Raw genomic sequence first — 26,163 nt, 5'->3', positions numbered from 1 at the left:
ACTTGTATTTTCTTCCCTTTTTGTGCTTGTAATGTTTAAAGAAAATTTGTTTCAATGTATTATTTTATTTGCATGTGGTTTTGTTGTTTCTAGATTAAGTTTATAGTCATGGTTTGATGTTAATGGTTTAGAAAGTCAATCCTTTAGGTTTAAGAATTAATTTTCTTTCCTAATTTGTGATTGGCTCAACAATGATCTCTAGTAGTGGATGACAAGTAAACAGCCCAATCAACATGATGAGAATAAAGTGATATTTTATCTTTATTTTTTGTTGACTTGTTTTAAAATCATATTTTCAAAAATATATTTTGAATTTGTTATTTCTAGAAATTTGTAATTTAGTCTACCTATTAAATAATTTAAATAATTATGAATTAGACAATTCAAAACATCTCTAAATTATACAATTTAAACTTATTTTTCAAATTATCCAAAATCATATTCTTGATTGGATAGTTCAAAACTTTATTTCAAATACGTAATTCAAAACATAATTTTGAATTGAATAAATAAGGATATAATGACAAAAATAATTTAGTCATTTTATTATATTACGGGTGGTAAAAGGAAATACGAGGGGCGCAGGAAGAAAATGTCGAGAATAGTTTCTCAGGCTTGTCCCGAAACACAGTCCTTACAACAAACGAAAGCCCAAAAACGAAGACAAACAAAATCCAAGGGTTTTAGGAAGAAACAAGAGAGAGATTGGAACTCTCCTGTTCTGAAGTGATTCATTCCACTTCTCTGCCATGAAGTTCCTTCGATCTCTCATTGGTATATTCTTCTTCTTCTTCTCCGTGTTCTACTATTTCTTCATTTTCTTGTACAAACTTTCTTTCACAATCTCATTTTCTCTTTCTTTTCGCTTTCCATAGCTCAATCACGTTATGCAGCTTTTTTCACAGTCTCGGTTTCTCTTTCTTTTCTCTTTCCGTAGTTCAATCACGTCATGCTGCGCTTGTCGGGTCACTGAATGGGGTTTCTGGACTCCGATTCTTCGCTGTTTCCACTGAAGAGTACGCCAAGAGAAACTATGCAAACAACGTTTCCGAGTACAACACTGTTTTGGGCTCTCTCACTGCACAAAGAAGGTTTTGTCTCCTTTTTTTTTTAAATAAAAAATGGGTTAATTAATTATTTTGAGCATCCCATTTGTTTGAATTTTGCCAAGTTTGAATTTTTGTATGAGGGGTTTATTTGGTAGGAATTTCTTGCTGAGAGATGTGTATCATGATATGATGCTTGATGGGGTGAAACCTACGCGCGACACTTTCCATTCCCTTGTTGTTGGAACTATGAAAGGAGCTAGGATGCAAGATGCTTTCTTCTTCGTGGACCAAATGAAAACTATGGGTTTGCTCCCTGATGTATGTACTGTTTTTATATCATTATTCATAATTTTTGCTTGAATAGTTTTCCATTTTGGGTGTGACGAGGTGTTGGAATGGACTTATTGATATTGAATGTAATACTTGAATTTATATGCTGAGAAAGGGGTGCTTAACAAATTTAGGTTGATCATCGCCTTGCAGAAATCGATATCATTGCTTGATATTCAATTTGGTACTACTGGCATATAATGAGATCTGAAGTTGAGATATTGAACTAGTTTTGTTGCTTTCCCCGTGTTTATTAACAAGGGGAAGGGATAAGAGTGGAATGATTATACTTGAAAGTGTTGTAGTTCGATATCTTTAGTTTGCTGCGTTGAACTTTTATTTTCTGGGTCTCTTCCTTTTATAATAACTTTTAGAATTTAGAATATGGACACTCTTGAGTGAGAAAAAGAAGGTTTTGAGGTTCTTTTATTCTTTATAGTCTTTTTTGCGTTTCCGTGCTATTGTAGATCAGAAGATACTTTTGTTATTTTTGTACACATTTTTGCATGAAAAGGTTGTTGGGAGCTTGAATGTGTGTCCCATAATGATTTTATCTAGTAGTTTGTATCAGCAGATGCCATTAGGCCACAAAACATTTTGATGTGTAATTTGTATATCCTCTATGTAGGTCTATGACAGTTGTTTCATGTTGATGACGTAGGTTACTTTGTACAACTTTCTGATTTCGACTTGTGGAAAATGCAAGAACTCTAATAAGGCTATTCAGGTACTTATGACTATTGCTTATAGTCAAGGATTTGAAGTATTACTATTTGTGTTTTTTGCTTCTTTCTCTTTAGATATATGATTTATTTGTTTTTTGTATGAAATGAAGATTTTGGAGGAAATGAAATGCATGGAAGTAAAGCCTAATGTACAAACCTACATCTGCTTGCTAAATGCTTGTGCTGCCGGTGGACGCATAGACCGAGTGTATGTTGCATCTACTTCTTGCACTATCTAATACTTTACTATAAATTACTTTTGCCCTTAATTCCTTCTCTCTATAATTCCATTGTCTGTTTTATACAATGCTTGTTGTTTTATTTTAAAACAGTGTTATGAAATTCTACTCTTAATGGCCTAACAAGTAAAACCTGATTTTCTACAAGATAATTTTTTTTCTTGTCTTTTGAGTAACGTAGGAGGTTTTGCTCTTCTAGTTGTCTGTTTTTTAGTACAAATTGTATATCAGCATCATCAACTCGTCACTTAGATATATTTTTTATTTTTTTGGAATATTTAAATTATATGTATTGAAATGTATTGATCCAGGTATGCAATTGTCCGTGATATGATAGCTGCTGGTCTGGGATTGAACAAGTTCTGCTATGCTGGGCTTATAGTTGCACACAAGAATAAGACACCTCTTGCTGATGATTTTTCTGCAAAAGTAGTTATCATTCCTATCTTTTTATTTGGAATCGTATATGCTGTATTTATCCAGTGATGTCTAAAACTTTTATTCTGTGGAAAAAGGTCATTGAGTTTGTGGAGAAGTCAAAGATGTGGTCTTCAGTTGAAACCAACAGTGCCAATGCTGAGAATGTGATGATGGGTGTTACTGATGAAGAATTATACAACCTACCAACAGCAGAATATATTCATAGGCGTGGAAGGTTTTTGAATCTACCATTTACAGCTTATCACACTGCATTTCATGCTGCTGCAGACCTAAAAAATGTTGAGGTATTAAGTGTCATGTCATGCATGTTAAAGTTTGGATGCTGTTAAATAATTCTTTTTACCATGCTTCTGCTTTATTATTCCAATGCCATTTGTTTGTATGTGGAATGAAATCATTCAACCATATGACTTCGAGATGTTGGATTTAATTATCAGCAGCATTAAGTCCTGTAAAAATTGGTTGCATGTGATATTTGAATATGGACATAAGTTGGTGTCCCTTGTGTATTGTTGAGAATAAAGAAAATAGGGATTGAGATTAATGTCCCTTGTGTATAAACCACACATAGGGTAATCTATTTATAATAGAGAAAGGTACAAGTAAAAAGAGTAACTGAAAATAAAAAGATTAAATAGAAGATATTGTTTGATATTGTGGTTATCAATATCTAACAATATCTTAATAATATCAAACAATATCTAACACTCCCCCTCAAGCTGGAGCATACAAATCGTATGTGCCAAGCTTGTTACAAATATAATCAATTCTAGGCCCCCGTAAAAATTTAGTAAAAATATCTGCTAATTGATCACTTGAGTTAACAAACTCAGTCTTGATGTCTCCAGACATAACCTTTTCCCGAACAAAATGACAATCAATCTCAATGTGTTTGGTCCTCTCATGAAAGACAGGATTAGAGCTAATATGAAGAGCAGCCTGATTGTCACACACAAGTGTCATTTGAGTAACATCTCCAAATTGTAACTTTTGAAGCAATTGCTTGAGCCAAATAAGTTCACAGGCAGCTGAGGCCATAGCTCTATATTCTGCTTTTGCACTGGATCTTGCTACAACACTTTGTTTCTTACTTTTCCACGAGATCAAGTTACCACCAATGGAGACACAATACCCAGATGTAGATCTTCTATCAGAAGGAGATCCTGCCCAATCAGCATCTGAATAGCAAACAACTCTTGTATGGTTATTAGAACCATATAACAATCCTTTTCCAGGAGATTTTTTAATATACTTCAAGATGCGAATGACTGCATTCCAATGATCTTCACATGGAGAATTAAGAAATTGGCTTACCACACTGACTGCAAAGGAAATGTCAGGACGAGTAACGGTATGATAATTCAATTTCCCAACCAATCGTCTATACTGCTCAGGATCAGATATAGGCTCCCCCTGATTTGGTAGAAGTTTAGTATTGGGATCCATGGGTGTATCAATAGACTTTGAACTCATCAACCCAGTTTCTTCCAGAATATCCATGGCATACTTTCTCTGAGATATAACAATACCATCATTAGACTGTGCCACCTCAATACCCAAGAAATATCTGAGTTTGCCAAGATCTTTGGTCTGAAAATGGTGACAGATATGTTGTTTCAACTGAGAGATGCCATGGTTGTTACTCCCTGTAAGAACGATGTCATCAACATATACTATCAAGTAAACACATCCAGCACTCGAGTGTTGATAAAAGACAGAATGATCTGTTTCACACCGAGTCATACCAAATTGCTGAACAACATTGCTAAACTTTCCAAACCAAGCTCTAGGAGATTGTTTTAGGCCATATAGGGATTTTCGAAGACGACATACCATCCCAGAAGACTCTCCCTGAGCAACAAATCCAGGAGGTTTCTCCATATAGATTTCTTCTTGCAAATCACCATTGAGAAAAGCATTTTTAACATCTAGTTGATAAAAAGGCCATTGTTGAAGAGCAGCCATGGCGATAAATAAACGAACAGACGCCATCTTTGCCACGGGGGAAAAAGTATCTCCATAATCCAACCCAAAAATTTGAGTATAACCTTTGGCCACAAGACGAGCTTTGAGGCGATCAATAGTACCATCAGGTCCAACTTTGATAGCAAACACCCACCTGCAACCAACAACAGATTTTCCAGATGGCAACGGGACCAGTTCCCAAGTTCCACTGTTATGAAGAACACTTAATTCATCTGTCATGGCCTGACGCCAACCAGGATGGGCTAAAGCGTCACGGACAGTTTTTGGAATGGTCATAGAAGAAAGAGAGGAAAGACATGTATAAAAAGGTAATGACAATCGATGATAACTCAGTAATATAATGGGGAGAGGGATTACGGGTAGAACACATACCTTTTCGGAGGGCAATGGGAACTAAGGTTATATATAATGAAAAATTAAACTATTAAAATTATGACAAAAATATTTAATAACCAAAATTACGGATTTTTTTATAATATACCAAACAAAATAAAATAACAAAAATTCTCATCCGTTAAGTTTACCTTTATCAAAGCCAGTGGATGCGATTAACTTTCCCATCTTGGGGAGATATGATTAAAGCTTCGATCACCATTATAATTCATATATTTTCCTTAATTTGCAATCGTTATTTCAGATTTTTTTTTTCTCCCCTACAAGTTCACTAAATTCAAATACCTTTTTATAAATAATTTTTCAATTCACAATTCAATTTAAGCACTTGTAAAGAGTGAATGGGATAAGTCACAACAAGTTGAGTCAGAAATAAGTTAACTCAATTCTTATTTTTTGATAAATTAAAAATTTTGTAACTTGATTTAACCCAACAATTAAATGGATTGACTTACTTAAAAAATATTTTTTAATTTATTTTATATATTTATTATATTATAATTAAAATAAATTTAATTTTTTAGATTAAATATATTTATAATTCTAAATTTAAATGTAAAATTAAAATTTCTCTATAGTTGGTGAGTTCGATTCGAATTTGCGATAAGTTGGATTGATTTAGGATTGTGAATACATTCTAACCTCTATTTACAACAACCTTTCAATAAATTTACATAATTACACAATTAATATTTTATGACAATAGTTAAATGAAAATCAATTCATAATTAATTTTCTATGATAATAGTTAATTGAAAAACTAATTCAAATAATTAAGTTTCAAAATCCAATTAAATCAACAATTACATCCTTAGTTGAAAACTACCATATACTTCCACATCTTAAAAAATCTCGAAAAGATAATCTGTGGTGGATATCTAAAACTGGAACCAACTAATCCCTTAGGAAAAAAAAAATGTTTGGGGTCATATGGCCCTTAAGAAAAATAATTTTTTAATAGTGTGGATAGAATATAATATATTACAATGGAGTCGGCACTTTGCACTTTCGGGTCTCTTTGCCACAGTGTCTGTCACCTTACCCTTCAGAACAAACACGACAACATCTCAGAACTTCCTCTTACCTTGTATATATAGATACATATGTTATAAGTCTCTGGTGTCCCAGACAAAAATTATTAAAAAAGAGAAAAACTTTTCCAACCCCAACTCAATATTTTGTCCAAATTCATTGTTTCAGCGTCAACCATGAGGCGACACTTATCAAAATTCTTTCACTACCCAATTGGGTTTAACCTATCAAATTCCTTTCCGGTGAGACCCCTCTCTCTCTCGGTTTGTTTAGCTTATTCTTTTGGTGATGTAACTGGTCAATCAAGTTGGTTGTAATGGATTGAAAATTGACGTTTTGGAACACATCTATGAAGTTAACTGAATCGTTCATGCCATGTCAAATTTCGGGTATAAACTTATAATTTCCCTGTTCTATCAGGATCATGGAAAACCCCCTCATTGTACTTCAATTCAGTTTCTTTTTTTATCGAATGCTCACTTCAATGATAAGTTATAGTGATACCCATTTACATGCAGATGAGAACTGTTATTTTATTTCTTGTCCTAAGAGTACTGGTTAGCCTGTGCTAGATTCATGCTTTGTGTGTTAATCTGGGGTGTGGTGGTACTAATATATGTGCAAATTCAGTAATAAACTTGTACTCCTCCTCTGGTTCTACCAACCTAGAAAATGCAAAAATCAATCACTTAGTTGTTCCATTTTAATATAAATTAAGTTTTTACCTTATGCGTACTTGAAGGATTAAATATTGATACCCAGATGATTATTTTTTGTTGTTTAAGAATTTATTAATCTGGGGTTTTGGTGGAGTTTATATGTGTTCAAATTTTGTTTATGAAAATGTGGCTGGCATGTGACACTAATTTTCTTGAAGCAGTTGAAATGTGATGTGAGTTCGTTCTGTGCTGCCAATAGTATTCGTCAAGGTTTGTTCGGTGGACACTTGAATGAATGTGCCACAAGAGCTTTGGCCACTACATCTTGTGCTTCGGTGTCTGAAGATCTGCCAAAGGATAATTCCGTCTCTGATATGTTGGTAGATTCATTTGGAAGGCTTCACACATACTTGAGAATATCTGTAACAGAGAGGTGCAATTTAAGGTGTCAGTATTGTATGCCAGCAGAAGGTGTGGAACTCACTCCTAGCCCTCAAATTTTGACAAAAACTGAGATTCTACGATTGGCAAATCTGTTTGTAAGCTCCGGGGTAACTAAAATACGTTTGACGGGTGGGGAACCAACTGTTAGAAAGGATATTGAAGACATATGTTTGGAATTATCAAACTTGAAGGGACTGAGAACATTGTCCATGACTACCAATGGTATTGCTTTAACGAGAAAACTTCCAAGGCTGAAAGATTGTGGGCTTACTTCCCTCAACATTAGTGTAGACACTTTGGTACCTGCAAAGTTTGAGTTTATGACCAGACGCAGAGGGCATGAAAAAGTTATGAATTCAATTAATGCTGCCATAGACCTTGGATTTAATCCAGTTAAGGTATTTCTTGGTTACATATCATTACTTTTTGCTAGTGTTTCTCATTGATCACCTTCCCATGAGCAGCTACCCTTTTGCTCAAATTCATTAAGTTAATCAAATGAATTTTTCAACAAGGGTGCATAACCTCAGGTAAATTTCATGTCACTGATGGATGAATTTTAAGGTATCTTTGATGTTTCTCTGCATTTCAGGTCAATTGTGTTGTAATGCGAGGATTCAATGATGATGAGATCTGTGATTTTGTTGAGCTGACCCGGGACAAGCCAATTGATATTCGCTTTATAGAGTTCATGCCTTTTGATGGGAATGTTTGGAATGTCAAGAAACTTGTACCCTACTCAGAAATGTTGGATACAGTGGTAAGGTAGAATTCAGACTGGAGGCCTAACTTTTATACTACATTTTGTTGTTCTCTTATAGCAGATAGAGACCCTTTATAACCATCATTACCAAACAGATGAAACAGTTTCCAAGCTTAAAAAGAGATCAGGATCACCCTACAGATACGGCCAAAAATTTCACAATAGATGGGCATGAAGGTAGAGTTTCGTTTATCACATCAATGACTGAGCATTTCTGTGCTGGTTGCAATAGATTGCGGCTACTTGCTGATGGAAACTTCAAAGTCTGTTTATTTGGTCCTTCGGAGGTAAGTTATATTCAAATCATCAAAGCTCAGTGTACTATGCTTGTCCCCTAAACCTGGTGATGGTAATTGGGCTAAAATCTGTGATGTCACTTCTATTTGAATACTTAATGTTTTTGGTGAATCTGTAACGCTAAACTTGATGATAGTATATGAAGTCTGGATGCTTAGTACGACATGAGTACGTACAACTACAGGAATACGATGATCTTTTTGAAATTTAGGATATGCTATGTTTTGGATTCTTAGCAAAACATTATAGATGCATAATATCGGTGAAGAAAGAGAGAGTGGGGGTAATTTCTCATTAATTCATGATTATGATGATCGCAATTTAATTTAAAAAATTGATATGAATGGAGAAGTATCAGTATTTGACATGGGAACAAACACCTTGATGTTTCCATTTTGAGTATCAGGGCATCGTAGATCATATTAATTGCAGGCCTTCTAAATGTACCGGTAAATGAATTAGATAGTTTGGTGATGAGGGTGAAGGACTCGGGATTAAGAAATTGGTATTTAAGGCCTATAAATTTTTTGGCAAGTAAAATCAAGACTTTCTATGCAAACTTTTAGCAGTCTTGTTTTTTAAGGAGTGTGACTGATTTCTTGCAGTTAGCTGTTTCAATGGCTGAGTATGGTTCTGGGAGTTGTTTACTTTTGGATTAGTACTTTGAAACTGTGATGTCTACTGTCAGTTCTGAATTCTTGATATGGTACATACTCGATAATGGGGAAAAGGGAAACTATCTGCCAACTCATAATAGAAAAACATAACTTCAAATATTTGTTTACAAAGATTGAAGTTCCCTGCAGAAAGTGGATTCCTGTAGTGAATCTTGATATTTGTCTGTAAATGGAAGATTTGATTCACATTAGGACATGGTCTTTGCGAACATTAAAATATGGCTCTACCTCATACAATATTTTGGATTGAACATGCACTGTCTTGCCCCTTCTTTCCATTGCACATGCTATTTCATTTGATATTCTATTTATTTGATTACTTGTAATTGATTTTTTAGGCGCACTAATATACTTTCATCATTATTTTGAATTCTTAATCATTTCTGAAAATTTTCTTATCAATGAAACTGATAAATATTTTCCCTATTCAAGACATGCCGGTCATTATGGATGTTATCTCTACCATTTATGTTCAAGTTAAAGGTGCTTGATGTATGTATGGATGTTGACATCAGTCGGGACAATAAAACGTGTCATGGCATACATATAGCATCTTTAATGAGAGCTTCATTAAAAGATTTTTGTGATTTTCTTATATGGATCGTGTTTCAGGTTAGTTTAAGAGATCCTTTGAGATGTGGTGCAGAGGATCATGAACTTAGGGAGATAATAGGAGCAGCGGTATGCACTTCTTCTGATTATTATTGCTAAATCTCAATTGTGTTGTAATGATTTATAATGTTTTTATTTCTTTACCAGGATTTATCATCCTTTTAATATAATGATGCTGCTGCAAAAGAATTTCACTCATTGCTATTTTAATTTAACATGGTAGTGAACCTTTATTAAAAAAGATATACTTTAGGAATAAGAGGAGCATAGCAAGAAGGGACAACACACCCCACAACCTAACTGAAAAGGAGTTAGTTAGAGATTATGTATATATGGAGAAAAAAGTGGGTGGGGGTGATAGAGTTAGGTGAAGTTTAGCCTCATTTGGCAATCGGTAGACCCTTATAATGTAACTATTCTTATAATGATGCATGGATATGATGCGTGTATCGGATATGGTACGTATTGGATATATCAATACACTTATTTTGAAAACAATAAGGTATGATACGTTATATATGCATATTGAAAAATTTTACAAAAACCTTAAAACATGATAAATATATATTGTTATTGTGTGAATTCAAATTAAAATCAAATATCTTAAAAACTGTCAAAATAAAAAGTTATAAATTATTTTTATCACAAAAAGTATTACAAGTTTATAGATTAGATACTTTATTGATAAATATCGGTAAAGTATCAGATATTGATACGTGTCAAACATGAATACATGACACAGATTGAGGTATCAGTGCATCATAACTTATCACCTTCAACCTCTAGACTAACGTGAGCATTTCCATTGAATAATATGTTACTGACTCACTTCTTTCCTATGATTTTCCACCTGTTTGCTCTTGTCCTAGTAAGCTCTTTGATTGCTTTTGAACAACATAGTCAATAGTGGATCATAGACTACTTGAAATTGTGTGTCCAACTTTAGGTAAGCAATATTATGAGTGGTCTTGTACTATCCTATTTCTTAATGTTATCTTTCCTTTGTTCTAGGTGAAGAAGAAGAAAGCTTCACATGCTGGCATGTTTGATATAGCAAAGACTGCAAATAGGCCCATGATACATATTGGTGGATAAGGTCTCTTCTTCCTTTCTTTCATTTTTCCTATAAAGGTTATCCATTCAATCTCTAAAATATTTATTTTACAATTTACTGAGGCACATCATGATTTTTCTCTATTTCAGGTATCACACAGTGATAAAGTTACTTACATAGCAGGCAACCAGAGTAGTCCTAGTGAGAAGTACCCTGAATTGAGTATTATCTGAGATCTTCATTGATACAATCTCACTACATGAAGGGTGATAGATTTTTCAACTATACCTAGCCACATATACTGTTAAATGTTGTTCCTTTGGATAGAACCCATTGTTGTTGTATCGAGTAATAATGCAAATTTGGGCTTAAATTTTCTGATCATGTGTGACTCTTTCTTCATTGGTTTGACTTTTGGGTCGTGTGTTAATCTTTCTTCACTGGTTGTTTGTTTACTAGTCAACTTTAGTTTCAGCATGGCACTGTATTTATTTGTTTTGTTGTAGACATGACAATGAAATTTTGAAAAGGTTGGTTATGCCCTGTTACATCATTGAATTTGTACTATGTATGCAGTGAGGTTGTTGACCAGGTCTTCATAGTGCTGCTTCTCAGACTTCATACGGCATTCCCAATTTTCTTTCCTTAGTTTATACTCTTACCCGGAAATTGAAGGAACAACTCTAATCTAGATGTTACCAAGTTCTACTCTTGGGATCACTTCATGCTCCCTACCATTGCTTTTGTCATTTAGACCCTTTCTAATATCTCAACTTTCTAGGAACGCAAAATGTATGGAAATTTAAGAGACCAAAGGTGTTAATTAGAGTTAAATATATGTCTAGAATTCATTAGGGAGGTATAACAACAATGAAATCTAAGCTCAATTCACATGGATTATCACCATCTTCAACGCACAACCTTAAAGTAATTTAAACTCACTTGGATTTTCAAAAATATATTTTTCAAGAATGAATCCTTTCCACATTGATAATACAATTAACCAACATGTTAAGTTGATTACATAGATTGGATCATCATGACATGAGTATAAAAGGTGGAATATGTCTTTTTAGAACTTGTATAAGAACTAAAATCACTTATTTTGGCTCTGGCACTATATTGTTGGGTGGATCTTGAAAGATAGAAAAAATCTCATTCATAGCCACACATACGACTTTTCAATGGCGGACCATTGTTGTGACAAGGGGAGCCATGGCTCCCCAAAAAAATTTTAATTCTATTTTTTATATATGTTATATATATTTTAAAATTATATTTATAGATTATTATTTTATTTATATTAAATTTAATAAAATATTTTTTTTTTATCATCTATCTTATTTATATATTAAAATTTATATATATTTATTGTATAAAAAGTAAAATAAAAATCAATTTGATGGATATTGGTTAATGAAAGGTAATAAATTTTATCACTAGTGATGAGGTTCTTTTACAGTAAATCATCAAAAAATAATGAGAATAGAAAGAAATATAAAGAGATAGATTAGGAAACAAAAGATTGAAAAATGCACAATATCTCTCATGAATCGAGATTAGTATCTTATTATAATTTATGTGTTTATGATTCTCATATTACGATGATTTTCTTACATTAAGTTTTTTTTTTTTTTTTTGAATTAGTTTGCCTAATTATGATGGTAAGGATTCTTTTCTAAAATTGGCACTAACCTTAATTATATTTGTCCTGAAATTAGTATATCATAGATTATGAAATTTAGAAATTTTGTGTTTTCCATTACATATGGTAAATTTTGTAAGATTTTATGGATGTATCTTGGGTTGAACTACGAATTTCGTTGCACATAATGAATTAGTTGAATAACTTTGAATTGGATTAAAAATTAGAATATCCTTATAATGTTAATTTAATGAATTAGAAAGATTATAAATTGAAAAATGCATACAAGAATCACTTTATGAAAATGATTGAAACAAAGAAAATGAATTTTTTTATTTAATTAGAAAAAATAATTTATATATAAAAAATCTAATTTGACACTCTTAAAGTTTTTGTCCAAGTTTCGCCATTCTGACTTTCCACAAAATTTTATATGTATCTATAATATTTAATACGAAATTTTATTTACTCACTTGAAATTGAGTACCCCACAATTACTTAAACTCTTTGTTAAGAAGACTTTCAATACAATGACCATATTCAGGGGTAACATCAAGCAGATCTGAGTTCAATCCATATAAGAGTTGATTAACACCACCTTCAATATAAAATTTTAAGATAATGAGTTTATAGACCTAAGTTGTCCAACTTTTTCATTTCTACTTGTAAGACTTAGACTCAATATGAGATTTAGATTATAAGTTTCCAACGTTATGTTGAGTCTATCCATGTGTGGCTAAGTGCGGGGCATGCCTAAACGGGCCGGGCCAACCGACATTGCCACCCCTAATGCGAAGTACCACTTTTGGAGGGAGATCTTTTAATGGTTAGGAGGTTGTTGGGTAATATGAACAAGGAGGAGGATGAGACACAAAGAAGAAATATTATCTATTTTAGATGTTAAATTATGGAAAAGGTGAGCTCAATCATCATTGATGGAAAGAGTTGTACCAATGTAGCAAGTAAAAGGCTGGTGGAAAAGTTGGTTTGGGAGACATCTATACACCCTAGTCTTTATGCTTTTGCAATGGCTAAGTGAGGATGGAGAGTTGGTGCTGGATAAGCAGGTGGATATTACTTTTTCTATAGGTAAGTATGTAGATTAAGTGGTATGTGATGTGGTTCCTATGGAAACAAGTCAATTGTTATTAGGAAGGCCTTGACAATATGATAGAAAGGTGACATTATGGTCTATCCAACAAGTATTTTTTCTTGCTCAAAGGGCAAAAGGTGCCCGTAACACCTTTATCAACTATAGAGGTTTGTGAGGACCAAATAAAAATGAGGGTAAAGAGAGAGCGAGAGAGAAAAGAAGAAAGAGAGAGAAAAAGAAAGAGAGAGAAGAAGAAAGAGAGAAAATAAGAGTGGGAGAGAAAACCCAAAAAAGGCAAGAAAAGGGGAGTAAAGTTGAAAAATCAAATAGTGGTAAAAGTCCTTTTTTGAGAGAAGAAGAGGTAAAAAGAGTGTTAATGACAAAAACACCCCCTATATATGCTTATGCCTAACAATATTTATTTGTCTTCTGTAAAAGTTTCTTTATCTTTAGGTGTGGAGCACATTCTCAAGGAAAATGCAGATGTATCTCCCAAAGACATTCCTCAAGGTTTACCTCCTAAAAGATGTATTGAACATAATATGGATCTCATTCCAAGGACATCCTTCATAACATGCCAACCTATAGGAGCAATCCACAAGAGACTAAAGAAATACAAAAGCAAGTAGAGCAACTCATGAAAAAAGGATGGCTTGAATCTCTAGTGGAGTTGCCATCTATTACAACCAAAATCTTGACTAGACGACGAACAAAAAAGAGACGAGCTTAAAAAGAGATTTTGAAGTTGTCACCATAGTTTATTATAGAAAATGTATGGAAAACAGTAAAATAAGACATGCTATACAAGAACTAGATTTTAGGTCCGGAAGTCCGTTACGCGTAGTGAAAATCAAGATTCACGTAGTTCTTAGAGAAATTGTTTGTTAGAAAGTGTTGATGTTTTTAATTTTTGAAATTTTATATCTTTTTTGATATTTTTAAATTATTTGAAAATTAGTATCACACGACGTAAAGGCTGAATAAACACTAAAAGAAAACAATTTTCATTTTTGTAAAATTTTTCTATTTTTGTAATTTTTTATAATTTTCAAATATTTTTAACTTTTTTAAAAAAATAACATGTGTGTAAAAAAGATGGGGTTTAATAAAAAAACAAAGGTGAAAAATGGGATAAGATGCATGGAAGGGTGCATGCAAGGAGTAAAGGCTGAAAATAAAATTAAAATAGATTGAGGCTGCGAATTGTGAAAAGCAGGGTACAGTAAGTAGACGAGAACCAATGGCAAAAGGGGTGCAGGACTTAAATAATACGGGTGTAACGAGTAAATAGGAATAGGAAAAGAAAACACAAACAAACATACAAATGATGAAGGTGTAAATATTAAAATGGGGATGCGCGTAGGAAACAAAAGAAGGCTAGACCCAAGACCCAAGACCCAATAGATAAGAGGTTGAGAATATTAAAAGTGGGGTACGGAAAGCAAAATAACCCAATTTAAGCCCAACCCCAAAATAACTATCAAAACATAAAAATCCCTTAAGGGTTTCTTCTTCCTCTGCGTGAGCAACACCAATCCTCACACACTCATGGCTGGCCAGGGCCAATGTTGCCGACGCCGATCACCGCCGAAGGAGCTGCCAACGTTAACGTCACTGTTTCTCTTTCATTCCCTTTCGCGTCCGAGTGCTCCTTTGATCTCATTTTTACTCACAAACACGAGACACTCCTTCCACTCATTGCTACCAGAAGCGTCGTCGTCATCCACGGCGCTCCAACTCCCTCATTCTTCTTCTTGCGCCGGCCACACCAGGTCTGGGAGCCACGCCGCTGAGCCCTACTGTCGCGCCCTCAACCGGAATCGCTCTTCTCCAATCGAACTTTGACACGCCTCCGGCAATGCGGCCGACGAATTTTTCTTCCCTTTATCTGTTCGATTGGGTGATGGTTGTTCTCTGTTACTTGGATGATGGAATAGTCTTGGGAGTGATGGAAACTGTTTTGGTATTCTGTTTTCTATTGTGCAAGTGGAAGATGTGAGTGATAAGGCGATAAGCGTGAGCGAGTCCTCTATTTGGTGAAGAAAATGAAAGAAGATGAAAGATGGATGAAAAAGGGAGGTGAGGAAGATGGTGAGGGAATGGGTGGCGACAATGTGTAGTTGGAAATGCGAAAGGATGAGTGCTTGTGTGCGCGTGAATGGGGAGAGAATCTAGAGGGAGCTGTTGTTTTTATGTGATGGTATTTGTTGGTTATGGAGAATGATGATAGATGAAAAATGTGGGTCTGAGTTGTAGGATTATGAGGAAAGTTAGCGTCTACCGGTTTAGCGGGAGGAAGAAAAATGTGGTTCGGGTATGGGTAGTGTGCGTCGGTCTCAACGTGGTTAATCATGAAGGCATGATGATGGAAGAATGGGAAGTAGTAACAGTAGGCGAACAACCATGCGGCATCAACCATTTCGTACAAGATTTATGTGATCAAACACTGAGTGACAGAATTACGGGGGCCTTTGAGAAAGCTCATGAATATTAACCAAGGGATCCCTCAGGATTCAAAACTGAAGGTCCTTGATACCTCAACATTAGGTTACGTAAATGGGAAGGGGTGGTTAGTTCCTCCCATTGTTTTCTGCCACCTTATTTCTTTGCTTTTTTTTTTTTTTTACAAAAAAGGTCATTTTTCCTTTTTTATTATAAAAATAGGTCAGTTTATTAATTAATTACATAACAAAATCAGTTTAACGATAATTTGACTTTTTTCTATTTATTTTTAACTTTTATATAATTTCTAAAATTTTATATATTTTTAAAAAAATAAATTTTTAATAATTTGATTAAAAATATTTTAAATAAAATTTTATTAAAATTTTGATATTTTAAAACTTTGTATTTTAAATTTTATTATTACATTTTATTATAAAATTTGATTAAAAATATTGTAAAAAAATTATTAAAATTTTGATATTTTAAAACTTAATATTTTAAATTTTATTATTACATTTTATTATAAAATTTACAATAATAAAATTTGATTAAAATTATTTTAAATAAAATTTTATAAAAATTTTGATATTTTAAAACTTATATTTTAAATTTTATTATTTTATTTTATTATAAAATTTACAATCATAAAATTTTATTTAAAATATTTTTAATCAAATTATTAAAAAATTATTTATTTATAAATATATATATATATATATATATATATATATATATATATATATATAACTTTAGAAATTATTATAAAAGTTTAAAAAAAGATAGAAAAAGATCATATCATTAATCAAATCAAATCTGTGATAGTAGACTGATCCATCTTTATAATAAATAAATCAAAATAATCTAGTTTTGTAAAAAAACTAGTCAAATCATTAAGAAATTAACTCTACTATATAATTAATTAGTAAATTAATTGATTTTTGTAATAAACGGATCAAAGGCACCCATTTTTGGAAAAAAATCTATTTCTTTTCAATCACCCAAAATGCCAGTTTTTTCTATTTTGTACACCACTGCCTAACTCAGTAACTGGTGCATGGGAGGGAGTCACCAAATGAGGAAAAGGTGGAGATTGTCACCAAAAGAGAATAGGTAGTGTGCAGGAACATGAATCTTTTTGTGCATCTCGTTTCAATCATCCGTTCAACTTTGTTTTTTTTTTCGTTCACTTTTCTTTTAAAAATCAAATAAAAGTAAAATTAAAAATAGAATAATATAAAATAAAATAAAATATAAAAAATTACTATAGACTGAAATGAAATAAAATAAGATAAAATAAAATAACATAAACTTAAACGAAAATGAAACAAAATCATATAAAATAAATAAAATAACTAAAATAAAATAAAGTAATATAAAATAATAATAATAAAAAAAAATAAAGTATAAATAGATATAACTAGATGAGTAATGATCAAATGACTCATTTTTTTACCACTTCTCTTACCAACTTGATGTGGTTTGACATATTTAATTTTCAAATTTTTTATAATTTAATTAAAATTTGAAATCACAATACTGAAGCTGAATGTTTTGATGTGTGCGTGTTTGAAACTCACCCTTCATCACACAACGCTTTCCCCAAACCCCTCTTTTCATTTTTAGTTTTCAAAAATCTCTTTACTCTGAACATTCAATTACCTCCCCAACCACGTTTCACAAAACCCAACCCGCACACACACGAAACAAAACCCGCTATGCTCTCCTCCATCGTGAAAAATCAAAACCCCCTTTCTCCTTTTAATGTTCAAACCCAAACCCCTTTCACTTCAACGGAAAAACCCTTTCTCCTTTTAATGTTCAAACCCCAAACCCCTTTCACTTCATCAGAAAAACCCTTTCCCCAAACCCCTTTCTCCTTTTAATTTTCAAAATCTCCCAAACCCTGAATCTACAATTACGAACCCCCACCCACATTTGCTATGCACACAGACACGAAACAAAACCCGTTATCTCCTTTCCCATCCCCTCCACACCGTTATCTCCTTTCACCACTCAAAACACCAATACTTCTCGCTTGGGCGAGATATCGCGCTCAAAAGCGCCCAAATTTCCTCGCAATCTCGCTTAGGCGAACTGTCCCTCGCCTGAGAGAGACTAAGTCGCTCAACACCAAACCAAGGTCGCCTGGGCGAGCAGCGCGACCCAAACCAGACGTGAGGTTCTACAACTCTCGCCTAGACGAGATAAACTCGCTTGGGCAAGACTTGCAGAGTTCCCTCACTGTCACACACACATTTTACCCAAAACAATGTTAATTCATGCCCAAAATTGTACCACAAACCAGTCAATCGATACCAATATAATTATAATGGCAAATGCCATTCAGAATCATCCATTCCAACCCACTATACCACCAATTGCGAATATAAGACTAAAAGTATCCAAAACTCTCATCCCACAACCTATTCCACATACATAATCAAACATCCAAATTCCACATATCTCCATTTCACAATCACAACACATAGAATGCGAAATTGACACCATTCAGAATTCAATTAAGAAGCAATAATCCATAATCATAAGACAAACATCAATTAATACACAACACACAGAGACAGCTCCCTTAACTTGAAAATTTGATTGAAATTGGGAAGAAGATTGGTTTTCCTTGGTTTGCCAATGAAGTGCCACCGACTCCCTCTCAGTTCAACCCCTTTTTCGCACCCAAACCTCACCTCTCAACCTCAATTTCGTGCTCTCTCTACAATAGGTCACCACAGATGCTAAACCCCTTCCCTTAAGTTTTGGGTTTTATAGGTGCCTTTAAGAGGGTTTTTAAAAATAAAACGAGTTTTAGGTTTTGTGGGTTTTAATTCCTCTTCAACCCCCTTGGGTGCCCCATTCTGCTAGACTTTTCTTTACCCCTTCACATTCATACCACAATGATTAGTTAGCAAAAATAAAGCTTATTCTTTGCCCACCAAGGTTTGAACCCATGACCTTCCACTCATAAGGCCAAAGCACAACCATTATGCCAATTCACATTTGATGATATACACAATCAACATAAGTTTACATTTCAAATTCCACACTTTTACATATTATTAAAAATAAATCATAAAACAACAACACATAATTGGCAAACATAGGACTCGAACCCAAGTCCTCTCATACAATCAAGTACTCTCAACCACTTAAGCTAGTACTTTTCCACACCATAACTATCAGAATTTAATGCCATAAAGGCTCTCACTACCCGTATTTATAATTATTTATTTATTTAATTAATTAATTTTCACAGTTCTTACAGGAAATATTTTTTCCCACCTAACATAAATTCAAACCAATCAAAGTAATAAACTCAATAACAATTGTGATGTACGAACACTATACATATACAATGCAAGCTCACTAGACATCATATGTGCAAAAACAATACATTGTCTTACCACTTAACAACTGATAGGTTACAAAATTTTTTGTTTTCCAACCTACCTAACCTCAATCAAATGAAAGTGATTACCACCTTTGATGTGCGAAAACTATACATATTCAATCTCAACTCATTAGTGCAAACAAAACAACATGTGTGCAAAAGTAATACCCTGCCTTAGCACTTAAATACTAACAGGTTAGCATATATTTTCATTCCCACATTACATACATTCAAACCAATGCGTTGCAAACCAATCTGACTTCCTATAACAAATTAACCTTGCAAACCAATATCCCAATTAATCACTTCCAATAACAAAAATAAATTTATATTACATCAAGTCTATTTACCTTATGTAAGACCCGGGAAAAATTAGACTAAAAGAAAACACATGGAAAAAAAATTATAGTTTGATTAATATTGTTGAATTATTTAATTTAATTAGGTTATAAATTTATTAAATATGGAATAATTATTATTTAAGTGATGGTTGTATTTTATTTAATTAAATGAGTTATTAAAGTTGCTATTTATCTAATTTATGGAATTATGGTTTATGGAGTATAAGTGTTTTAATACTTATAATGCATGTTATGTGTTGTTTGAAGCTTTACCTTATTTCTTCTCTTTATTTTGTTGATTGGTGCATGAGGATTTAATGAATATACTTGATATATCCTTCTTCTTTTTGATGGCCTGCATGTGTGATTGTTTTCTCTTCATTCACACTGTTGCAGCAAGTTTTTTTCATGAGATTAACTCTTCTACCTCTCCTTTTTTATTTACGTGAATGTGGTGACGAGTTATTAGCTTTCCTCTTTCTTTTTTTTGATATCATGTGTATTGATGTGGGTGCAGTACAAGATTTTATATTTCAATGAGGCCAAGGATTGATTGAACACTTGCTTGTACATGAGCTATTTATTTTGGTGCAGCCACCTTTCCTTTTCTTTATCTCGTTTTGAGGCACTACCCATTTTTCTACACTGCACACTTTTCATAAATGGCGATTTCTACTTCGTTAACCGTTGGATCGAGCTGAAAGTTTAGCAGTTTATCCTTAACACATAGTTCTTGACTTTGACCGGTCGGATCTTGAATCAAAGCTCTATAGTGAGAGCAGTTTTTATCACAAGGTCCTTGTAGTTTGGTTGTTGACAACATTGACCTTTGTTGTTTGTTTGATGCATAACTTTCTCTATAGTTATTCAATTAAGCTGGTTTTTGTTGCATTTGATTCTTGATTCAATCATCTTTAATTTGAATATAAATACATAATTTTTGGAGTTTTACACAAGCTGCAGTTTTACTTATAAAATCCCAAATCATTTGCCTAATGTGTTGTTAAGTTGGATTGGATAAAAAATATAAGAATTAGTTATGTTGCAAGAGAGAGAGATGTAAGTGAGGATTTTGAGGCATGAAGGTGTGCAAGGTTGTGATTCACAGTGGGAGAGTGACGTGAATAAAGAGGTTATGTGATTGGTGATTTTTTCTTGGTTTGTATGGCTTGCATGGTTATGTAGTTTAAACATTGGTTTGAGGATACTTATTTGATTGTGATGTTATATTGTGTTTGAATGAATGTCACTCGTTGGGTTCATTGTATGAATGTATTATTTGATAAGTTGATGGGTTTATGTTATGGTTTATTTTCCATGCATGTGATGGTGTATATTTTGTTGGCAATATGTAATTCTCATGGGTTGCATTATGGGAGTGTTTTGCCTTGTTGAGACTCTTGGTGGAATTAAATGTTGTGTGAGGTTTTCCGTACCTAGGAACCCAGTGAAGACTCTTTTGCCTGTGTGAAGAAGTGGAAAAGGTTATCTTGTCTTGTGTGAAGCAGTGGTAGAGGATTGGTTTGAGTGTTGTACCCTCTCGCCTGAGTGAAGCAGTGGGGAGGGGGTAGATGTTTCACCTTATTTCGGCTCGTTGCGAGTATAGTGCCGGTGTGCGATGCATTAACATTTTTACTCATAATTCCTTGAGGAATAAGGAAGACAGTCTGACTGCGTTAAGTGGGACGCATCGAACCATAAAGCTTGATTATGATCACTATATTTGAAGATTTAACATGAATGTGATGCTATGTTTGGTTTAGTATGATTGTTTGGATTTCGGGTTTGTGTGTTCAAACGAAGGATGGATTGTGATCATAATGTTTTCGTGTTACTTGAATGCGACATTGAGTATTATTGGACATGTTTTATTTGCTAAATTTCTTTTATGAATATCATTGTTTATGGTTAGCTTACCCCTATTTGTTTGTTTGTGTGTTTGTTGTATGTGCGATGATCGTTTAACGTGTGTGTTATACAGGAGCAGATGATATTGTAGATAATCTTGGCATGGAGTAGATGGACGAGAGGCTGGGGTAGACTCGGGAGTTTTTATAATATATTTAGTTATTTGAAATCAGATACTAAAAATTATGTAATTTTCTTTTGATCGCAAATGTTATTTGATGTTTTTGATAAAGTGACGGTTTGAACTATGTAATTTAAATTAAGTTAAAAGTTTTTATTAGTACATTTTCAATGTTAATTCTTTTTTCCACTAAATGCAAAAATTTTATAATGTTCCGTGACATCCCAAATTTGGGGTGTTACACCTTACCCCACTTCCCATAATGGGTTGGGTTCAACAATGGCTTTGCTTACCTCTTCACCAATGTAGAGCCACAACACAACGAAAAAGACCAATCCTTTAGATTCTGATTCAGAGTGATTCTTTTCAACAATAGACCTTCCTCTTCCGCTGTTCAACAACACTATAACAAAAAAAATCCAAACTTTATCAAATATTCTCCAAAAAGCGAAACAAAAAGGCCTCATTTCCACAAACAACACGAAATACCAGGACTTTGTTGCAGTGGGTAAACCAAATATTTTTTGTGTACCACCAACAGAGAAATCACCAACCCCGTCGAAAAGAAACTTGGGGGAGGGAGGAAAAACAAACTTGGAGGATGGAGGAAGAAAAAACTTGGAGGGTGGAGGAAGAACAAACTTGAGGGATGGAGAAAGAAGAAATTGCTCTCCACTTCTCTCACGAGCTCCACTATTCTCTCTCCTTACTCTTTACCCACTTCTGTCACGAATCAACCTCCCTTTCTCGCGCGCTGTCTTTGACAAACATGGTCAATGTGGAAATTGTGTAAAAAAAAATTAAAAAAACCTTGCAAGGTCAAGTTGTGAGAGAAGTTGTCACTTTTTGGTTGTTACTATATCATTTTTCAACTTAAAATCATAAAGCCACGTCATGGGAACACGTCATGGGGTAAGAAAAGGGTTAAATGATGAGGATCATTGTATCACTATTTTTTTTCTCTCACTCTCATTGCTGCCACATGATAATAGGAAAAACAAATGGGTTTAAATTTTTTGAATCTTAACCAAATGTCAAATAACACAAAATGGAAGAAATATTTATTGGTTAAGGTTAGGGTTTTTGGGAGAGGAGAGAAAATGGGAGATTTAAAAGCAGAGATAACCTGGGGGAGGGAAGGAAGAGGCTGCAAGAGAAACACAGGTTGGAAGAACCAATCAAGGTAGAGAAGCTTGACCTTGTCTTTATGTTGATTCTTTTATCTTTTGTATTTAATGAATGAGACTTTGAAGGGTGTGCATAAGTGTATGAGTATTGTTCATGTTGTTGTTTTGTTGCTGAATTGTGACCATATCCTTGAGGTTGAGTACCACCATTTTCTTAGTATGCTTCGAGCGATGCACGAATCAGTGGATTGTCCGAAGTTGGTGTAGGTGGGGCTTCCAAATGTCGTTCTGTGGCCGCATATGGGTGTCCAGGTTTTATGGGATGCTCTCCATTTGGGGTGGGTTGGGTAGTGCAACTTCTATTCTCCTTAATAACCTACACCATGTAAGGCCCGCTAAATTCATTTTTCCTTTTCTGCCCTAAATTAAAAGGGTTGCCCTAATGTAATGGGCCTAAGGGCTGGCCTAATAGGGATTCAAACCCTAATCTACCCTAATTCAATTCTTTCATTCACTTTTCAGAAAACACGTTCCACCTTGCCTCCTTTGAGTAGTCGCAACTCTTTGCTAGTGTTAGCTGTCAACCTTCTTTCAGCTAGCTCAAGTCAGGTTTCTGCTCCACGTATGTCATTCCTCAGCTCATGATTCCCCTTTTTTGGGCTTATTTCCATTTTTACCGTTAGGGTTTGGTAGTAACTCGTTCCTTTTTTCTGTTTTACCGTTTATTCCAACTCTTTGGCCATCCTTAGGACAATCGTGCTCACTGTGTGCATGTCGGAGTGTTCCGCTAACTTGTTTTCCAGGTACGGGAGGTTAGGGTTCGCCCTTTCTTTTGTGTTATGCTGATTGTGCTACTGTTTCATCATTTTAATATGCTTGGTGTGTTGATGCGAACTTGTGTATGGTAGTATTCAGCCTCTGGTTTCCTCGCCCAAGCGAGCATGTGTCGCCTAGGCGAGATCAATAGAGGCTCGCCCAAGCTGCTTCACGCGAGTGCTCGCTCAGGTGACTCACGTTGCTGTTGAGCGAGCGAGCATCTCGCCCAAGCGAGAGGGGTCTCGCCTAAGCGAGATCCCGTGTGAGGTTACTGTTCCCCTTTTCGAGCCCTCTCCTAGGCGAAGGAGGCTCGCCTAAGCTAGAGCCTCTTGCCTGAGCCAGAGCCTCGCGCCTGAGCGAGACCCTTCAGCCTGAGCGAGGAGCCGAGCGAGGTAGTGTGATGTGTGATTGTTTCCTTGAATCTTGAATTGTTAATGCTTGCTTGGATTTGACTATTTTGTTAAATGCATTAGACAAATAAATATGCATGAGTGATGTGATTCATGAATTGTGAATAATGGGTTTGACATGAACTTAGCATGTGATCTTAATGAAGAGGTTGGTATTAAAGTGGAATGGTAACGAGATGAGTTGGAATGGTATATTCATGGATGGAGTATGATGAATTGGTATGGATTGATCTGGAACCTGAAAGGGATTGGTTATAAAGGGACTGACTCTTGTGGTGAGAGTAACAAGAGGCCTAAAACTCATTAAGGGCTAACCTTATGCGTGAGGTATTGATTCATCGTAACACTTGTAACACAGCTCGGGGGTGAGCAGAGGTATCAACCACAAGTGCAAGCATCCGCTGAATCCGACCAGATTATATATATCCAGATGAGTCGAGTCAGGGTCTAGTGTATTGCTTGATAAAGTCATAACATGTGTGGTGATTTATAAATACTGCTTGAATTGGGTGATAGTATGTGATTGCATGATAATTGATTTCTACTCTAGCTTACCCTACTATTGGTGTTGTATGTTCTGTGGTGTGGTATTTTCTTTTACAATGATCATCAACTTGTTGATGTGAGTAGAGGTGAGAACTCCCCGAAATAATCAGGGTGATGAAGGTTCCGCTGCATAGTCCGCTTGGACTAGATCTGTATCTTGATGGGGTTGTCGGTTGGATGTTGTAACTAGTTTGCTTTGGCATCGAGGTGTTCCTAGTATCTTGTAGGGGTTGTGTTTAATAGCCCAGGACTGCGCTGCTATACTATTTGTGCGTGAGTTTCTTTAAATTACGCTTATTAATTAAATGGGACGTTACATTTATGGTATCGGAGCGGTCATTCCTTAGGTCTGTGGACTTGGATGTCTACTTAGCTTTCTCTATGTCTTTCTGAGTGTTTAAGTTAAATTTCTTATCTTATCAAGCCTAACGAAGTGATTTTCTGTGTGCCAATGAACAATGGCACCTTCTCGTAAGACTCCACAATCCTCTAATGGTGACATACCCGATATCGTAGGGCAGTAGAGGCGATGGTAGCTACTATGACACAGCAACAGATAGCGTCGCTCGAGCAACAACAGCTAGTGATGCAGCAGATGGGGGCTGCTAGGGTCGCTACTGAGGATGCTCATTGGTAACCAATGGAAGCCCTCCGGCAGCTGGAAGAGAACAGGACAGTTACACCTGTTTTTGGTCCCGAGCCACAACCGATAGTTAGGGAGTGGAGCCTAGAAGATTTTCTGAAGCATCATCCGGTGAAATTTGACGGTAGAGTCAGCCCAGATGCAGTAGACCAGTGGCTGAAGGATATAGAGTGGATCTTCGATGCGAAGATGTGCCCGGTAGAGAACCGATTATCATTTGTTGTATACATGCTAACCGATGAGGCGAAGCATTGATGGATTTGCATGAAGTCCATCATGGTGGAGAGGGAGGAGTCGTCACATGGGAGGCTTTCAGGGGGAAGTTCCTCTCAGAGTATTTTCCCAACAGCAGCGTGAGGTATGCCAAAGAGGTGGAATTCCTCTAGTTAACTCAGGAAGGGAAATCGGTGACTAAGTATGCTGAGAAGTTCAAACACCTCAAACGCTTCTACACTCTACAGCTTGACAAGGAATGGAGATGCCGCAAGTTTAAGAATGGTGTCCGCGGTGATATTCGCTTGATGTGGCTCCCTTATCCATCAAGGACTTTGCCGCTTTGGTAGAGAAGACCAGAGCGATGGAGAAGATGAAACATGAAGTAGAAGGCCAGCGCCCTCAGCAGCCACAGGAACCATAGAGGATTGGTGGACCATCTGGGTCCAAACCCAGACATGAGGAGCGGAGGAGGCAATATGATAGACCCCACCTTCAGTCTTAGGGCTCTAGGAGTTTCCCTCCCTAGTAGGGCTGAGTACAGTGTTATATATGTGGATGCCCTCACCTGAGGAACGCTTGCCCGTGTATGGAGTGTTACTGCCGGTGCAACAACTGTGGCAAGGAAGGCCACTTTGGGAAGGACTGTCCCACCATTGCTAGGGCAGTGACACAGCCTCCAGTTCAGACACCCCACCAGTATCAGTAGAGGGACAGAGGCAACAAGCCTCAGGCGACGGGCAGGGTGTTCGCC

General features: G+C 35.1%; 1 protein-coding gene across 5 annotated transcripts; it reads left to right on the top strand.

Annotated features, from left to right (window-relative positions):
- The first annotated feature begins 601 nt into the window (after window positions 1-601).
- On the top strand, window positions 602-11,085 carry LOC114172723 (GTP 3',8-cyclase-like). Of its 5 annotated transcripts, none has more exons than XM_085672639.1 (13): window positions 602-774; window positions 938-1,091; window positions 1,205-1,367; window positions 2,041-2,106; window positions 2,215-2,312; window positions 2,655-2,772; window positions 2,859-3,068; window positions 7,073-7,696; window positions 7,891-8,058; window positions 8,157-8,348; window positions 9,648-9,716; window positions 10,659-10,743; window positions 10,851-11,085. In XM_085672639.1, exons 1-12 carry the CDS (start codon window positions 750-752, stop codon window positions 10,740-10,742), a joined length of 1,971 nt encoding a protein of 656 aa, XP_085528765.1. In that variant the 5' UTR covers window positions 602-749; the 3' UTR covers window position 10,743; window positions 10,851-11,085. The 5 variants fall into 5 exon arrangements, with proteins under 5 accessions (XP_085528765.1, XP_085528766.1, XP_085528768.1 ...); XM_085672640.1 differs by having other exon boundaries at window positions 603-774; window positions 7,076-7,696; XM_085672641.1 differs by having other exon boundaries at window positions 632-774; window positions 876-1,091.
- Window positions 11,086-26,163: the final 15,078 nt, after the last annotated feature.

This window comes from Vigna unguiculata, chromosome 4 (assembly GCF_037176805.1).
Source record: "Vigna unguiculata cultivar grain cowpea cultivar isolate G323 ecotype 2 chromosome 4, ASM3717680v1, whole genome shotgun sequence".
NCBI classification, from domain to species: Eukaryota; Viridiplantae; Streptophyta; class Magnoliopsida; order Fabales; family Fabaceae; genus Vigna; species Vigna unguiculata.
Note: the sequence above shows the minus strand (reverse complement) of the source record. Positions and strands in the feature narration are given on the sequence as shown.

Coding starts and splice junctions, on each gene's coding strand:
- LOC114172723 (XM_085672639.1), top strand. CDS start 750: ATGAAGTTCCTTCGATCTCTCATTG. Junction 2,773..2,858: donor CTGATGATTTTTCTGCAAAA/GTAGTTATCATT, acceptor CTGTGGAAAAAG/GTCATTGAGTTTGTGGAGAA. Junction 8,059..8,156: donor CAGAAATGTTGGATACAGTG/GTAAGGTAGAAT, acceptor ATTACCAAACAG/ATGAAACAGTTTCCAAGCTT.